The sequence below is a fragment of the Vipera ursinii genome (assembly GCF_947247035.1).
Source record: "Vipera ursinii genome assembly, chromosome: 7".
Classification (NCBI taxonomy): domain Eukaryota; kingdom Metazoa; phylum Chordata; class Lepidosauria; order Squamata; family Viperidae; genus Vipera; species Vipera ursinii.
The window spans coordinates 8,219,589-8,232,092 of NC_139521.1; the positions used below are offsets into that span (position 1 = coordinate 8,219,589).

General features: G+C 44.2%; 1 protein-coding gene across 1 annotated transcript in view; it reads left to right on the top strand.

The window, feature by feature from the left end:
- The first annotated feature begins 2,323 nt into the window (after nucleotides 1-2,323).
- CCKAR (cholecystokinin A receptor) overlaps nucleotides 2,324-12,504 on the top strand; it is a 31,424-nt gene continuing 21,243 nt past the window's right edge. Inside the window, exons 1-2 of the mRNA XM_083367949.1 lie at nucleotides 2,324-2,969; nucleotides 5,529-5,780. Of these exons, the coding sequence (XP_083224075.1) occupies nucleotides 2,849-2,969; nucleotides 5,529-5,780 (373 nt within the window). The 5' untranslated portion in view covers nucleotides 2,324-2,848. The remainder of the gene's footprint in view (nucleotides 2,970-5,528; nucleotides 5,781-12,504) is intronic.

The following is a 12,504-nucleotide window of genomic DNA, read 5'->3' on the forward strand; positions in this document are numbered from 1 at the left end:
GACAACTAAAAAAATCCCAAGGCTGTAGGAAAAAATTCAGAAAGCAACAGGGCCAAATCAATGTCAGACAGTTTAGAAGGAGCTGTCTATGAAATTTCCGGGAATCAAGATCGACTTGAAGGAAAAGATTTTCCTTTGCCTACTAGTAACCATGGGACAGATCTGCATTCAACGCAAACTCTTGTAAGTTTAGATTGTTGTAAAACGTAACAAGATAAAGGAGTCATTGTTCATGTATAATACATTCTCACTTATTTTATGTGTGGCGATTTTTGCAGAGACAGTAGGATTTGTTTCCTGGAGGTGGCAAACCTTCGTGGCATTGCTCATAAAATTCAAGCCACTTTCATTACCTCAGTGATCTATGTCTCCATTTTATATTACCTGAAACAGAAATTGTTAAATTATTTGGTTAACTTGCTGAATTCTGACCTGAGACTATAATAAAGAACTACTACTACTACTCTGAGAATATTTAATGACTCTAAGTGTTAGACAAGGACAGCCAGGTTCCAGGTCCCACTCAGCTGGAGAGGTTTGTGGGAAGACTTTGGTCCAGTCACTCTTTCTCACTCCAACCTACCTCAAAGCCTTGTGTTGAAGGAGAAGTCTACGTCATGGTTCAGTCCAAGCCGGGAATAAACAATGTGGCGGCTGCTTTAGAAAGAAGGTTGCAGTTTATTGAAGAGGAGAGCCAGAGAGAAAAGATGGCTCTGGAAGAAAAAAAGAGAGAGCACATGTAGGGAGTGGGTTTTTATATCCTCTGGGGCTTTTGTTTGGCGTTGTTTCCTGTTCCTGTTTGAGGCTTTGTGTTTCCTGTGTCATGTATTTTGATCTGTGTCCCTTTGGCATCTGTGGGTTAATCCTATTATGTCCTGTCTTAGAGTTTGGGTGAGGTATGTAGATTTAAGGTGTCTTTGTCTTCCTAAGCTTCTAGCTGGAAGGCTATAACCTTCCTGAATGGATTATCATATCTGTATTTCTACAGAGCTGGTTTCTGCTTGGGGGAGGGAGACTTGGGGCTATTAAGAAAAACTGGGCATGCTTTTCTGCCTCTTTAAGATCCTTTGAGGAAATATATTTTTCTGCCCTTTTAATATTTCCTTCTCTGTGGAGGGGCTGACTTCCCACACATGGTTGTGGGGTGGAAATGAATGGAACACTATCTAACCACCTCCTTGAATTCCTGAAGGAAAGGCTGACCCTTAATCAGATAAAGGGAGCAGCTAGAATTCCAAGATTCCAGAATCCCATGGAAACTTAAGATCATATCTTCAAGGGCTTCCAAGAAGAAGCCTACTCAAGAAATGAATGCCATCAATGAGTGAGTAGATAGCAACATGGCTCGATTATGCATGTGCAGAGAACGTTCTAGAGAAAGAGACATCTACAAAAACCCTAATTTCTCCCCTTGCCTAGCCTTTCAGCCTGAATGGGAAGGTCTTCTGGTCTGTATGAAGTGTGAAGAGCATTTCCAAGGAATACATTGGAGAGGAGGAGGAGGAGGAGGAGGAGGAGGAGGAGGAGATCTCCTGTGCGTATGTTCGAAGTGCAGAAGAGAGGGTGGACTGATAGTGAGGAAAGGGTTTCCCCACCCACCACCACCAAGACGACACAAGGAATTTTAGAAGGAAATAACAGGAAGGAAAAAAGATTCAACATCCATCCCGTCTCCTTGCTCCTAATGAAAACCTCCCTCACCTCGCCAACCTCTACTCAGATCACAGATCCAATGTTTTCGGTTGGATTAGTAGGATCCTTGCATTAAAACTGCTGAAATTAATTCTCTGTCAAAATCCAGAGGGTCCCAAAATTAATGCTTCAAAATTTGTCATCATTTCTGGAACTGTTCTTCTTAACAGCTTGGACTATGTATAACCCTACAGAGAGAGGGTTATGGGGTTTTTTTGGGGGGGGTTTGCAGTGGGCCTCACTTCTGGGTGCTTTCTTCGAAAAGCCAGAGCTGGCCCTCGTATTACACTCTTTCCAGTGTCAGGAATTTCTCTGTCGTTTTTTTTACAAGGCTGACCTTGTCTCTGCCCACCTGCAGTTTGCACAAAGAGCTGTGCCCGTTACAGAAATCGCTTCGATTGTATTTCCGTGCCCATCGCACACTGCCTTCGGATAACAGAGAATTTAGACATGTTTTTAAAGAAGAAACATTTACACAGTGGAGAAGCCTTAAAAAAAAAAAAGGCGGGCGTTTCTGCCTGTGTAAGAGAAACGCACAGCAGATAAAAAAGGTACACTCTCTCTTTTTTTTTTTTAATCAAACCTCAGGAAACACAATTGCCTCAAGCTGTCGTGTTCTGCATCTCTTAAAGTCCAGCTGAACTCCAGGAAGCACTTCGGACAAAAAAAAACAAACCCATCTTGAAAGGGGTTCTGGAAATCTGACTTGTGGCAGTTCAAACTGCAGCTGGCCGATTGCCTCGGAGATGGAAGAGGCTTGAGAAAAAGCAAGGTTACCAAGAGCGATGGCAGAAGGGGTTAATTCTGTAATCATTCTCCAGGACGGTTGTGATCCCCACAGTGGCCACAGTCAATTATAGGGAAGGGGTGGGTCTAGCAGACAGGGGTGGGGGGGGAAATAGAAAAAGATTTGTGCGGTGCACACATGCGTCTCTTCCTGCAGTAGCCAGCTTTCTCACGCCTTTCTCAGGCTCCTCATGCGCCTCAGACTACTTTGGACTTATCATTCCATACGGCCGGCCGTAGGACAGCTGTCTTGGATAACTGACCGTCTGTTTGCCAAGGCTCGCTTCCCTTTATCCAAGGATGGATGCTTAGCGGGCAAATTATGCAGCCTGCCGTAGAAACCCACTTCGGGGGGGAAAAAAAATAAAGGATGGATCTCTTTAACGACACTCTGATTGACCTCAAGTCCAATATCTCTGCCCTCTTCTGCAAACTTGACTTGGAAAATTACACCATTGTCTGCTTGAACCAACCTCCTCGGACTTTTAAAGGTGGGTGCTATTTTTAACATCAGGAGGAATCTCCTAGGAGCTACCGGTAATCTAAACTAAACAATTTGTGAAGGCTTTTAAAGTCAGGCTGTCTGAAAAGTGACATTTGTGGATCAAGGAAAGAGGAAAAGCAGTAACAAGACTCTTAATGTTCGGGTTAAGCTACCGTGGTGGCAGAAATGTTAAAAGTTGCAGGGCAGGATCGAAAAGACGTAAGAGATTAAAGCTAAAGTGGTTAAGTTAAAATTAAGTTTAAATATTCAACTGAATACTCCGAGTGCTACTCTATGGGAGGAATTAACCGCTAACGGTTAAAACAGGCAATTGTCTATCAGTCTCCGGCTGTCTAGTAGAATCACAGCACTAGAAAAATGGTAAAACTTTAAAGTTTAGCTGCATCATGGTGCAGCAAGCAGGAATAACGTTTTAGAACCCCCTTAAAAAACATAGCGCATGTTACAAAGAAAATGGGAAGAAATCAAAAGAGCACGTAGGCTGATTAACTCTATTTTAGAGGGTAATGAAAAGAACCAGAATTGCTCCGGAGGTTGCATCGGAATCGGTCGAGCAGAATAACAGAGAGTCGGAAGGGACCTTGGAGGTCATCTAGTCCAACCCCCTGCTCAAGCAGGAGACCCTATGCCATTTCAGACAAAAAGGTTGTCCAATCTCTTCTTTAAAAACCTCCAGTGTTGGAGCACCCAGAACTTCTGAAGGCAAGCCGTTCCACCGATTGTTTGTTCTGTCAGGAAATTTCTCCTTAGTTCTAGGTTGCTTCTCTCCTTGATTTTCCATCCATTCCTTCGTAGATAAGATATGATAACCTTTGTTGTCATTTTTTTTACTGTGAGCACCCTGGCCCACATTAAAAATGAATTTCTGTTGCCTACTCTCAAAAGAAATTATATATCTACCCATACACATATACACCTGCTATATGCATGCATACACACACACACACATACATACCTACACCCATACATACATATTATTGTTGCTTAGCTGCGAAGTTCTGTCCGGCCCATCGCAACCCCATGGACAACGTTCCTCCAGGCCTTTCTGTCCTCTACCATCTTCTGGAGTCCATTTAAGCTCACGCCTACTGCTTCAGTGACTCCATCCAGCCACCTCCTTCTCTGCCGTCCCCTTCTTCTCTTGCCTTCAATCTTTCCCAGCATTAGGCTCTTCTCCAGTGAGTCCTTCCTTCTCATTAGGTGGCCAAAGTATTTGAGTTGATAGATAGATAGATAGATAGATAGATAGATAGATAGATAGATAGATAGATAGATCTTTGGTCATTTGGGTTTTTTCCCACGTAGAATTGGAGGTATCAGGGCAACGTTTCGACGAAATCTCATCCGTCATCCTCAGGCTGGTGACTTCAGCTTCGTTCTTCTGGGAGAAGTGTGTGGTAGTGGCTTCTCCCAGAAGAACGAAGCTGAAGTCACCAGCCTGAGGATGACGGATGAGATTTCGTCGAAACGTTGCCCTGATACCTCCAATTCTACGTGGGGAAAAACCCAAATGACCAAAGATCTAGATACAAACACCTGCGAAAACCTCAGAAAACACACACAAACATATATATATCACTGTCCATTTTGAATACATAGGGGAAAGAGGAAACCTGAGAGGTCAAAAGTTTGATGCTATATGGAACAAAAGTAATACTGAATCTGGATGTTCGCTTCAGGTGCCTTCAGGTGCTTTAGAAAACAGGTTGACCCCCTCTTCTTTGTGATGGCCCCCTGTATAAGATTACTGCCCCTTCTTTTGTTAACTTTACCAATGTTGAGTTATCCTCCAGTTCCACTCACTTAGAACGCCACAGTTTTTCAACCCTTTGATTAGAAACACAAAACGGAGAGCAAATATAAAATTTCCAATCAGGCAGGCAGGCAGGCAGGAAGGAAAGAAGAAAGGAACGACGCTGTAGGAGAGAAGCACGAAGCAAGGGACGGGATTAGTCCTTTCCTCTATTTATCACGCTTTCCTGTTCTGAGCTAACTAGCTCAGATTGCTCAGGATCTAACGAGAGAGAAATCAAGTTGGAGCACGTGGCTCCTTTGATCCTCTGCGTATGATTTCTCCCCTCGAAATGTCCTCGGTCCCTCTGACCTCATTCCATTCTGAACCCACCGCTTGGTACCCCATAATTGCTGACGATGATTTCCAGACGTGCTGTAGTGGAGGAGGACACAGCTGGTGGGTTTGGAGTGGAGAAGACCTCTGGCAGAGGATGGGTGGGGGGCGAAAATGAAGACCTTTTCCTTCAAGTCATTGCAGGAGTCCCGCGCTTATGGAGGGCTAAGAGTAAGCAGCTCATGGTGGAGGCATTGCGTGCCCCACTGGTTCCTTTCTAGCTTTCAAGTCTCGGTGAGAAAAGCTTACCCTTTTTTTTTAGGGTAAAAAACGAGAAACCCTGGGTCCTTATTCTCCATGCATATCATCGCCCATGCACATCATCTCTCCCCACCTTAGCACACCACCTGTGATATTTTTTTTCCCCTCCACACAGTACTTCTTCTGATTCTGATCATTGCTCACTTTACCTTGCAGAATTGGACCAGACGGTACGGATCTTCCTCTATTCCTTGATTTTTTTGCTCAGCATCCTGGGGAACGCCCTGGTGATCACGGTGCTGATCAGAAACAAAAGGATAAGGACAGTCACCAACTTCTTCCTGCTGTCGCTGGCCATCAGCGACCTCATGTTGTGTTTCTTCTGCATGCCTTTCACCCTGATCCCCAACCTCTTACAGGATTTCATTTTCGGCAGCTCCCTCTGCAAAATTACCAGCTACTTCATGGGTGAGTCTGCAAAATTGCCCTTGTTTCGCCAGGAGTCCTTGTCGATTCCAGAGTGATCCAGTCTTGAATTGTTGGCTAAACACGCATGACATCTGGTAAGAGACTAGGACAGGTAGTCCTCCACTTACGACAGCCACGGAGCCCCAATTTTCCACGGCTCAAGCAAGACAGTTGTTAAGTGAGCGTTGCCCCATTTTGCGACCTTTCTTGCCACCCCCGTTAAGTGAATCGCTGCGGTTACTAAGTGAGTAACGCGGTGGTTAAGTGAATCTGGCTTCCCTATTAACTTTGCTTGTGAGAAAGTTGCCAAAGGGGCGACACTGCAACGGTCATATATCTGGCCCAGCACTTGAATTTTGATCACGTAATCACATGGATGCTGCAGTGGTCATAATTGTAGAAAATAGCCATAAAACGCTTTTTTTTCAATGCTGTTGTAATTTCAGTCATTAAACGAATGGACGTAAGTCAAGGACTACCAGTATACACGTGCCCAAGAAAGACCAGTCAGTCCTTTGTCTAATTCTGTTGCCTTTCTAACAAATCCAAAGTGCACAGCTGCCTCCGAGTTACCTGCAGAATGAGTAGGAGAAACAGCTACTTGAAAGAGAAATTTGTAGTTGATGCGGAATTTCGAGCTATGTGTCTCCTAGCCTTGTCCAACCCAAAGACCCCTTTCTGTGCTTCCTATATATTCATATAATTACAAATGGCAGAGAAGACCACCTCAGTGTCTTCAATGATCTCCTGAGTGTTTTCCAAAGAACTCCCAGCTTCCCAGGAATAGGAGTGGAAAATTAGATCATTGCCTGGAAAATGATGGAAATCAGAACTTCCCAACCTGGTCAATGGTTGGAAATGTGAGCTTCTAGGTCAGGGGTAGGCAATCTTGGCTCTTTTATGACTCATGGACTTCAACTCCCAGAATTCCTGAGCCAGCCATGCTGGCTCAGGAATTCTGGGAGTTGAAGTCCATGAGTCATAAAAGAGCCAAGGTTGCCTACCCCTGTTCTAGGTCAACCCCCAAGGATTGTTTTGTGCAATCATCAAAATCGGTGTCAACAAACAAACTTCCAGATATGTACACTCCAACTGGTAGCCAGCATGGCCACTGCGGAGAATCTGCATGTTGAAATCCACACATGCAGACCGCACCTAGGTCAGCCGCCCCTAATCTTTTGGGCATCAGGGACCTGTTCCGTGGAGAGAGGATTTTCCATGGACCAGGGGGACCGTGGCTTCACGTGCTGCCGGCATCCTGTAGGTGGAGCTTCGCTTGTTTGCACGGACCGGTTTGTGGCATGCCGTGGCCCGGTGCTGATCCACGGACCGGGGCTTGGGGACCCCTGATCTGGATGACGCTGATTTAGATGCTTGAAATAAAAAGTGGGGGGGGGGAGAATTTCAGCACTTCTAATCTTGGGTTGTGCCTTGGCTGTTGCTATTGGCACAATTTCTCCTATTTAGAAAGAGTCAAGCTGTTCAAGAGGCAGGAATTTAGCTGGGTGGCTTTGAATACCTTATCCCGCTCTCTACAGGGGGATTTTGCCCTTTGGAACACCCAGACACTGGAAGAACTCGACAGGTAGTCCTCAATATACGACGGTTCGTTTAGTAACCATTCGAGGTTACAACGGCACTGAGAAAATTGACTTATGACCGTTTGTCCCACTTACAACCGTTACAGCCTCCCCAGGGTCACTTGATCAAAACTCAGATGCTTGCCAACTGACTCATAGTTACGACGGTTGCAGTGTCCCGGAGTCATGTGATCCCCTTCTGACAAGCCAAGTCAATGGAGAGGCCGGGATCACTTAAGTCACCGTGTCGCTGACTTAACGGCTACAGTGATTCACTTAACAACGGTGGCAAGAAAGGTCGTAAAATGGGCCAAAAGCCCCATTGAACACGTGCCTCACTTAGCTACAGAAAATCTGGGGTCAGTTACGGTCATAGGTCAAGGACTGCCTGTATTATTATAGTTGCAATGGCGCGCTCTGCAAGAGGGTGAGCCAAGCTGTCCATACGTATGTCCCTCAGGCGTAAATCTCCTTTAACGCAGTGGATCATGTTTGCAAGCATTCATCTGTAAAATCAGGTTGCCCCTGTGTGCGCTCACTTGATGTTTTTTTTTCTTATCCTAAGCCTTGTACATAGCCTTAGGTAGAGGTGTCAACTGGGTAAAAAACTATAAACATTTCCAAATGACACGTTTCTTGTGAGTTTTGCACCGAGGCAATTCTCTTCAGAAGAAAAATCTGCTCTTCCTTAAGGCTACAAGATCTGCGCCACAAACATTGGATACTCATTAGAGTTAGCTTTCTGATTTCCACCCCACCCACCCACCCACACAAAACTATCTAAGTCACAGGTGTCCAGTCTTGGCAACTTTAAGGCCTGTGCACTTCAACTCCCAGAATTCCCCAGCCAACTGTCCTATATCTTTTTGAAAACTCCAGCCACGAAGCACCCAGAACTCTCAGAAAGAAGCCGTTTCCATTGGTTCATTGCTTTCACTGTCAAGAAATTCTCCTTAATTCTAGGTTGGGTCACTCTTTGATAAGCTTCCATCAATTGCTTCTTGTCCTGCCTTTGGGAGTTTTGGAGAAAAGGTTGACCTTGTTTTCTCTCTGGGACAGCCCCTCAAATATTGGCACTCTGCCCTCATGTCGCCCCTAGTCCTTCTCTTCATTAGGCTAGACCAGGGATAGGCAACCTTGGCTCTTTTATGACTCGCGGACTTCAACTCCCAGAATTCCTGAGCCAGCCACGCTGAGAGGAAAGGGAGAGGTTTCCAAGCTGAATCGTGCTGGCTCAGGAATTCTGGGAGTTGAAGTCCACGAGTCATAAAAGAGCCAAGGTTGCCTATCCCTGGCCTAGGCCTAGGCTGCTTTATGACTCGTGGACTTCAACTCCCAGAATTCCTGAGCCAGCCACGCTGGGGGGAAAGGGAGAGGTTTCCAAGCTGAGCCATGCTGGCTCAGGAATTCTGGGAGTTGAAGTCCACGAGTCATAAAAGAGCCAAGGTTGCCTACCCCTGGGCTAGACATACCTAGTTCCCTCAACCATTCATCGTATGCTTCCAGTTTCCTATCATCACCTTATTGGATCATCTCCACATTGAAGAAGATTATGCATCAGAGCAAGGTTAAAAAAAAAACTATCTAAGGCTAGTTTTTAGTTTATTTTCTTTATTCTCATTACGTTAAGACTTTGGTCCCTCAGATTAATTGGTGGCCATTTTCAGGGTGAAGCTAAGGAAGTCTTCACTTCCGGATCACACATCCATAATGAATATATATGAAAACTGCAATAAAAAATATAATGAAGGTCATTGAAAGCTTAGGTGATTTTTAGGAGAAATAACACATTCAGAAAGTTCAAGACCTCCCATAGCTTTTTGATATGGACATTTAATGACACCTGAGGTTCAGAATCAGTTAGTCAATAAAATATCAACTCAGAATAGTGCTGGAAGGGACCTTGGAGGTCTTCTAGTCCAACCCCATACTCAAGCAGGAGATCCTATACCATCTCAGACAAGGGACTGTCTCTAACCCCTTCTTAAAAATCTCCAGTGATGGAGCGCCCACGATTTCTGGAGGCAAGCTGTTCCACTGGTTAATTGTCCTCACTGTTAGGATGTTTCTCCTTAATTCCAGGTTGCTTCTCTCCTTGATTAGTTTTCATCCATTGTTTCTTGTCTTGCCTTCTGGTGCTTTAGAAAATAAACTGACGCTCTCTTCTATGTGGCAGCCCTTCAAATACTGGAATATTGCTATTATGTCCCCCCTTAGTCCTTCTTTTCTCTAGACTAGCCATATCCAAATCCTGCAACCCTTCCTCATATGGTTTAGTCACTAGGCCTTTAATCGTCTTAGTTGTTCTTCTCTGCACTTTTTCCAAAGTCTCAACATTTGTTTTGCATGTGGTGACCAAAACTGGAAAGTGCAGTATTCCGTGTGTGGTGTTCTGTACCAGCCTGCTACCGGCCCTGCAGCAAAAGCAGGGACAACCCCTTTACAAACGGCAAGAGGCTGGAATAAAGCCTGCCAAATTTATTCACATAAAACAGAGCAAGACAAGACACCAACCATGAAACAGGAGCTAAGAAACAGGAACTATCCAAGCGGTTGCCTTCAGCAAACCAGCCCTCCCACACATTCCCCTTAAATACAGTTCAGGGCGTGGCCTCTCTCTGCCTCCTTCCGAGGTGCCCCATTGCCTTCCTCTGTTTACTCCTGATTGACTGCCACCTGCGTCGGGCGTCCTTGAACAGGGCCAGCTGTGGGTCATCTTCATCCACGCTGTCAGGCTCACATAGCTGGGTCTCCGTCGTGACCAAGTGGGAGGGGCCTGGCTGAGGGCTCTGCGGAACCTCAAGGCCATCATCAGCAAGCTCTTCAACACCCCCCTCCTCCTCCTCTGAGTCGTCCGACCCAACTGCCGAACCCACAGGCTGACCCTGAAGCACAACATGTGGTTAAATTAAGTTACGTTCTGATGGAGAACAAAATAAGGTCTATCTCTCTTTCCAAAAATTATTTCTAGATTGGGACCAACTGGACAATGAATCAGGAATGCAGAATCTGGGAATTCTTCAGCTGTTTCCACACTGGGCACTGTTCCTAGAGATGAAATTGAGTTAACTTGGAGGCTTGTTTGCACGTAGCTTAGAGGGGGTAATCCATTTCTTTTAATACAGTATAGAGGAACCATTCGTGTGTCTGGACACTGAGTAAATTTGCCTATTCTATGAGAACTGCTTCAAAAGGGCCAGGAATTTGGGCCACCCCCATGCAACCATCCATTATTAATGTGAGTTGCGCATTATTTTTCCTGCCTTTGCAAGGTAAAGAGATTTTGAATGCTCCTTTGTGTGATTCCCTCCCAGCCTCATAATCACACTGAATGGCATTTTATGCTTCTCAGCAAAAGGGCACCAAATATATTGATGAAATAGCAGGTAGACATTCTGTAAAGCACTACCCAGATATTTTTATTTTATTTTTTAAAGAAAAAAAATAGGTAGGAGGAATTGGCTACATATTGTGATACCTGCCAGTGAGAAAAGCAAAGGAATTTGCAGGAAGAAGAATTGTTTAGACAGAATGAGCAATAAATGGTGTTTTACCCTATCAATGACAGCCCCAAATTCAGCAGATATATTTCTTCAAACTGTTCCTTTCCTGGACAAAACTTAAATTGTTCTACTAGGGCAAAGCAACGTCCGGCTCTAAGCCAAGCTTTACCTGTTCCAGATTTTGGCTTTTTCAAGCAATAGGAGGTTTTTCAGAGTCAGAGGTTTCCAAAGATCAGGTTTTTGTGTCCAGAGATTTTATTCGTTTGTTTTTAACCATTTAATCAATGTCCAACTCGTGGTGATCTCCGTGCAACCTTGTCAAGCACAGTTGTTGGAGACTCATCTTTGTATCATTTTGCCGGTATCAAGGCAGTGTGTTCTTTGCTTGCCCCTTCTTCTTGCTTCACTAACCATCCCTAGCATCATCACCTTCTCCAATGAATTCTCACGCATAACATGGCCAAACTACTACTAACTACTACTACTACTACTACTACTACTACTACTACTACTACTAATAATAATAATAATAATAATAATAATAATAATAATAATTTTTTGTTTTATTTATTTTAATTCCATTTATATCCCTCCCTTCTCCGAAGACTCAGGGCGGCTTACAAGTTTAGCAGTAGCCTTCATTCTACGTATATGCCTGCTTATTAGGGCTTTCACACACACCCCAAGCGGCATTATTACAAAGTCAGTTTAATTGCTCCTAACAATCTGGGTCCTAATAATAATAATAATAATAATAATAATAATAATAATAATAATAATAATAATGTTGGAAGAGTCCTTTGAGGTCTTCTAGTCTAACCCCCTGTAGAAGCAGGAGAACCTATACCATTTCAAACAAATGGCTGTCCAGTCTCTTCTTAAAACTTCCAGTGTTGGAGCATTCAAAGCTTCTGGAGGCAAGTCGTTCCACTAATTAATTGTCCTCACTGTCAGGAAGTTTCTCCTTAGTTCTAGGTTGCTTCTCTCCTGGATTAGTTTCTATCCGTTGCTTCTTCTTGTCCTGCCTTCAGGTGCTTTGGAGGATAGCTTGACTCCCTCTTTTTTGGGGCAACCCCTGAGATACTGGAACACTGCTATCATGTCACTCCTCGTCCTTCTCTTCATTAAACTAGACATACCCAATTCCAGCAACCGTCCCTTATACGTTTTAGCCTCCAGGCCCCTGATCAACTTTGTTGCTCTTCTCTCTACTCTTTCTAGAGTCTCAGCATCTTTTTTACATCGTGGTGACCAAAACTGGATGCAGTATTCCAAGTGTGGCCTTACCAAGACATTGTAAAGTGGCATTAACACTTCACGTGATTTTGATTCTATCCCTCTGTTAATGCAGCTTAGCACTGTGTTGGCTTTTTTGGCAACACAGTAAAGTAAATGAGACAGTGTGTTAAGATTCTAGCTTCCAGTGATGTGTCTGGTTTTATACGATTTAACACCTCTCTGTTACTTACTCTGGCTGTCCATGGTATATCTAGTAATTTATGTATGGGGAGATTGTGTAATACGCTTATAATCTTTATAATATAAGCTTGATTATGAATCTACACCAGCTGATGGGAGGAGAAACTTTCATAGGCAAGCTTCTCAAAAAGTGCTGGGAATGTTGGGAAAACAAATGGAGTG